This window comes from Gracilinanus agilis, chromosome 3 (assembly GCF_016433145.1).
Source record: "Gracilinanus agilis isolate LMUSP501 chromosome 3, AgileGrace, whole genome shotgun sequence".
Classification (NCBI taxonomy): domain Eukaryota; kingdom Metazoa; phylum Chordata; class Mammalia; order Didelphimorphia; family Didelphidae; genus Gracilinanus; species Gracilinanus agilis.
This window is the reverse complement of record NC_058132.1, coordinates 5,197,467-5,203,142: the sequence shown is the minus strand read 5'-3', so window position 1 is coordinate 5,203,142 and position 5,676 is coordinate 5,197,467. Positions and strand designations below refer to the sequence as shown.

The following is a 5,676-nucleotide window of genomic DNA, read 5'->3' as shown; positions in this document are numbered from 1 at the left end:
TAACCATGGAAAAATATCCTAAATTAATTAATTAAATAAAATCTTCAAAGATAAAAAAGATGTAAAAATAAATGATTTTGATTACATCAAATTAAAAAGGTTTTGTACAAACAAAAGCAATGCAACCTAAATTAGAAGGAAACCAATAAGCTGGGAAAAAATCTTTATAACAGACCTCTGACGAAGGCTTAATGTCCCAAATGTATGAGGAACTAAGTCAAATTTACAAAGAAATCAAGCTATTCCCCAGTTGATAGTTGGGTAAGGGATATGAATAAGCAGTTCTCAGATGAAGAAATCAAAACTATCAATAATCACATGAAAAAGTGTTCTAAGTCCTTCCTGATTAGAGAAATGCAAATAAAAACAATCCTGAGGTACCATCTTACCATTGGCCAGCAGACTGGCCAATATGGCAACAAAGGAAAGTGATAAGTGCTGGGGGGATATGGTAAAATTGGGACACTAATGCACTGCTAGTGGATTTGTGAATTGGTCCAACCATTCTGGAGGGAAATTTGGAACTATGCTCAAAGGACTTTAAAAGACTTCATGCCCTTTAATGCAGCCATGCCAGTGCTAGGAGTTGAACCCCAAAGAGAAAATAAGGAAAAATATTCCCACCCTCTTTGTGGTGGCAAAAAAATTGGAAAATGAGGGGATGTCGTTCGTTGGGGGAGTGGATGAACAAAATGTGGTATCTGATGGCAGCGGAATACTATGGGCTGAAAGGAATGATGAACTGGAAGATTTCCATATGAAAGACCTCCAGGAATTGATGCAGAGAGAAATGAGCAGAAGCAGGAGAACATTGTACACAGAGACTGATACATTGTGGGATGATAAACTGCACTAGACTTTTCTACTAGAAACAATGCAATGATCCAGGAAAATCCTGAAGGACATCTGAGAAAGGACACTATCCACATCTAGAGAAGGAACTGTGGAGCAGAAATGCAGAAGAAAAACATGATTGATCACGTGGTTTATTTGGGGATATGATTGGAGTTTTGGCATTAAAAGATCACTCTATTGCAAATATGAATAACATGGAAATTGGTTTTGAACAATGATACATGTATAACCATCAGCTCCAGTAAGTGGGAGAGAAAAATCATGACTCATGGAAGCATGGATAAATATTTTCAATAAATAAAGTATAAAAAATAACAGCACTTAAAAAAAAGATGAATGCCCCTTGCTTTCTTCATCATACTTAACTCTTCTCTTTGTGTGACTAAATATAAGATGACTGAATATATTCCAGTAACAAATGATATCCATCATAAAGCAAAGATGGGATGATTTTGCTATGGCACATTCTAACCAGTGGTTCCCCAGATTCTCAATATAACACCAGACTGTGTTTCTTCACTTAGCTAGAGTCAATGCCTGATCCCATAAAACTCTATGGAATCCTCTTTATGCTTTCATCTAGATTACAGTATTTCTGCCTTTTAGGAAATGAAGTAGAGAATTCCTTTGTCTTTGTTTTCTCCTCATTAATCCCTGGAAATATCCCCCCCTCCCCTTCCTAGGATACACAGTACATGCTACTTTCTCAGAAACTCTTGAAAAATATGTTGTTACCAGATCAATTCTGATACTTGAGATAAGGAGGAATTTCAGATCATCTTTTCTCTTTCTCCTCTATAGAATCTCCCACCTCACTCAGAGAGCACGTCCCAGCTCCCTGATTCCATAGGGAAAAGCATTTCAGAATAACACACTTCTCCAGGTTTTACTCTTCCAACATCATTCTTGAGGGCAGCTGGGTGGCTCAGTGAATTGAAAGTCAGGCCTAGAGAAGGGAGGTCCTAGGTTCAAATCTGGCCTCAGACACTTCCTGGCTGTGTGACCCTGCCTTAATCCCATTGTCTAGCTTGTACTGCTCTTCTGCCTTGCAATCAATACACAATATTGATTCTAAGATGGAAGGTAAGGGATTAAAAATAGAAATAAAAAAAAGAGCTAATATCTAGTAAAGGAAGGGGCCAACATCATTCTCACTTCAGACACAAAATGTTTTTGTCAGTATTCCATTGGGTTTTAAATGATTGGTCTCCAGTGCTGGCTCTGACAGTCTTCAAGTGTAAGGATAAGGGATAAAGGATAGAAAAAAGTATGGATTATCTTTAAGAGGAAAGGAGGAGAATTTAGACACAAACCCTGGGAGAAGATTCTGGAAGGAGAAGGCTTTGCACAGGAGGATCTTGGGAGCTACTGGCATTAACAGTCACTCCTGAACTGGCTTTTCTCTGAGCTAGTAGGAAGGACTTTTGCTCTCCCATCTCTTGGGAACAGACTAATCTTATGGAAAGATTAGGGATTTCTGGGTTTGGAGAACTGCCTTAGAGGAGATCTGTCATTCCTTGAAGTAATGAGAACAATCTGGCTGAGACAACTTGTTTAAGGTAAACATAAGGGTTTTTCACTTGGGATTTTACCTGGGAAGCCAACCCCAGTTTTGGGGAAAGGACTCAGGCCACCTGTAAGTCTTTCCTCCTTAGCCTTTTAGAGATAATCTATAGTAGTTAGGTTAGCAAGATAGTCAGATGGGTTTTGGGGTCTAGATAAGATCAGGGAGCTGTAGGAAGGGCTTGAGAAGACAAAAAGGGCAACTTCGTGAGGGGGCAGCATAGAAAGGTGGGAGGATCTAGAACTATATAGATTTAGGACCTTATGTACCATTTCCCTAATCCTCAATAAACTTTGTTTTTATACTATCAAGGGTTGTGCTTTACTGACCCTGGAAAAGTCTCTAGTTGGTTTTTTCTATCATCAACCCATTTAGGTCATTCCCAATAAATCTATCTCCTTTGGGAGGTAGATTTCCCCCCCACAAAGTTAGGAGTTTGGGTAAATCCTTTCTGTGCTTGTTTCTTCTAGTCATTTGATAAGGGTTGTATTAGTTGGATTCTGAAGGTTCAGCTCTATGTCTCATGACTTTTCCTGGTTTAGAGATCAATAACACTAAAGGATGTGGTTGTGTACTTCACCCAGGAGGAGTGGGGCCTGTTGGACCATTCTCAGAAAGGGCTGTACCTGGAGGTCATGCTGGAGAATGTGCAGAATCTACTCTCTGTGGGTAAGGACCATTTCCTCTGTTAACCCTGAATCTCTCATTAAGGAAATGTCTTCATTGGAAGCCAAATAAGTAGAATTTTGAGCCTTTTTCAGTGATTAAAAAAGAAAAAGTGCTGATCTTTGCCCTGGGTTCTCCTCCCACCAGCTTTTCATAAAAAAAAAGTCAACTTAATAAGAATCCAAGTCATTCCCTAATTGACAAATGATTAAATGTTATGAATAAGCAGTTTTCAGATGAAGAAATTAAAGCTCTTCTTAATCAAATGAAAAAATGTTCTAACTCCCTATTGATTAGAGAAGTACTTAAAAGACCTCTGAGGCACCACCTCACTCCTACCGAATGGCCATTATAATAGTAAAAAGGAAAATGACAAAGGTTGGAAGGAATGTGGCAAAATTGGGACACGTAATGCATTGCTGGTGGAGTTGTGAACTGATCTATCCATTCTGAAGAGTGATTTGGAATTACTGCAAAAGGGTTATAGAATGATGCAACCCTTTTAATCCAGTAATACCACTTCTAGGTCTGTACCCCAAAGAGATCTGAAAAATAGGAAGGACCTACTTGTAGGAAAATATTTGTAGCTGGTGTTTTGGTGGTAGCCGAGAATTGGAAATCGAAGCGATGTCTATCAGTTGAAGAATTACTGAACATGCTGTGGTATGTGATGATGATGGAATACTGTTCTGCTCTAAGAAATGGTGAATGGGGTGATTTCAGAAAAAGCTGGAAAGACCGACATGAACTGATGCAGAGTGAAATAAGCAGAACCAGGAGAACATTGTGCACAGTAACGGTAGTATTGTGGAGTGATCGACTGTGATAGACTTGGCTATTCTCAGCAATACAGTGATGCGGTACAATTCTTAGGGACTTCTGACAAAGAATGCCTCCAGATAAAGAACTGTTGGACGTGGAATCCAACTGAATGCATATCATTATTCAGTTGTTTATTGGGGGTTTTGTTTTGAGGTTGTGGTTTTATATGATTATTCACTCGTAAAAATAAATACTACGAAAATAAAATTGCAAAAGTATAAAAGTGTAGCTCACAGCCCCTAATTCTGCTTAGTCTAGTGAGTTCATCCTTATTCCTCCTCCACTCTTTCCTCCAATTGCAGGCCGCATGATAGGAAGGGAAAGGAAGAAACATTTCAAAATAGCTGCTCTGTGTCCTCTCCCGGGTAAAGGAGTTCATTCACTTAACAACAGTCTTATGAGTTTGATACTCTTATTATTGACGTCAATTCATAGTTGAGGCAACTGAGGCAAACAGAGGTTAAATAACTTGCCCAGGAGGACCTACCTGCCATCTCTCCGAGGCTCAATTCAATTTGTTTTTCTGGCTCCAAGTTCTGATCTTTTAACCCTTTTGCTACCAGCTGCCTTTAATTTCTAGATAGTGGAAGTGGTGGAATGTGCCTGTCCTTCTGTTACAAGAGGTAAATCAAGACGGAATTTTCTGATTTCACATGGGTTCCACGATCTCTGCCCTCCTGGAATGTCCCAACAGTGACTGCAACAGATGCTGTTCTGTAGGCCTTTCTTGTGTTCCGTTAAAAAGAAGCGATTTTTCATTTTTCTCCCCGGCTTCCTTCCTTCCCCTTACGGCGGGGCTTCCAGTTCCTAGAGAAGATTTGCTCTCCAGTCTTCAGCAAGGGGAAGCACAATGGCTGCTAGAGCAAGAGGGTCCAAGGAGCTCCTGTCCAGGTGAGTGAGGTGAAAGCAGGTGTATGAGGGCTGTTATCCCCAAAGGCTGCTATCTGTTGTAGTGAAGGGAGGGCTAGACTCGGGGGCTGCCAGACCAATGCCGAATCATGCTGTTCATTTCCTGAGAGATGGATGAAACACTCAGCATAGAGATGAAGGTTTAGTGTGTCGGCGCTGAATGACACAAAAAGAGCTCGGCACTCGGGTCCCCTGAGGCCTCCGGATCCTCTTCTTTCGGCTCCTAGTCCAGGAGACACGAGTGCCCTAAACTGGGCGAGCACAGGCGGGAGCAGCTCCTGGACTAACATCTCCTACCAGGCTCCAGCTGAGGGCCAGAGGAGGAGGGGCTGGGCATGCCAAGAGGGCGGGGAGAAGGGCCGAGGGGGTGGGGCTGGAGGCGGAGCTCAAGCTGCACGCGGGGAAGAGGGGGGAGGGAAAGGGCGGAGCCGTCCAGCCCACCAACCAGCGGCCGCGCAGAGGCCTCTGGGAAGCAGGAAGTCGGGAGCGCGCGGTCCTTAGCTCCTCCCTCCCATCCCCAGATCTGGGCTGCCCCGGAGCTCCGGCTCCCTCAGCTCAGAGAATGGCTCATTAGTTGGGGATTTCGTGGATCGGGGAAGGCGGGGAGAGGAGCGCCGGTCAGAGGAGAGGCCCAAAGTGGGGAGGACCCGGAGGTAGAGGGCGCAGCTCGCGGCGGAAGGAAGGAGGGAGGGAGCCGCGGAGGGCACTTCTGCTCCCCCCTGGCTTAGAGCCCGCAGCCGCAGGCATCCTGGGGATGGAGGGCGAAGTTTCCCCCTTGGAGTCTTTGGGGCCGAGACCAGCTCCCGCGGGGGCCGCCCTGAGGCTCCTTCATGGACACACTCGGCTCACCCCAAGGCGGG

At 43.5% G+C, this 5,676-nt stretch overlaps 1 protein-coding gene across 1 annotated transcript in view; it reads left to right on the top strand.

Moving 5' to 3' along the window:
* Positions 1–5,151: 5,151 nt before the first annotated feature.
* Positions 5,152–5,676, top strand: part of LOC123239481 (zinc finger protein 420-like) — a 77,486-nt gene continuing 76,961 nt past the window's right edge. The window contains exon 1 of the mRNA XM_044666761.1: positions 5,152–5,469. Coding sequence (XP_044522696.1) covers positions 5,152–5,469 — 318 coding nt within the window. The remainder of the gene's footprint in view (positions 5,470–5,676) is intronic.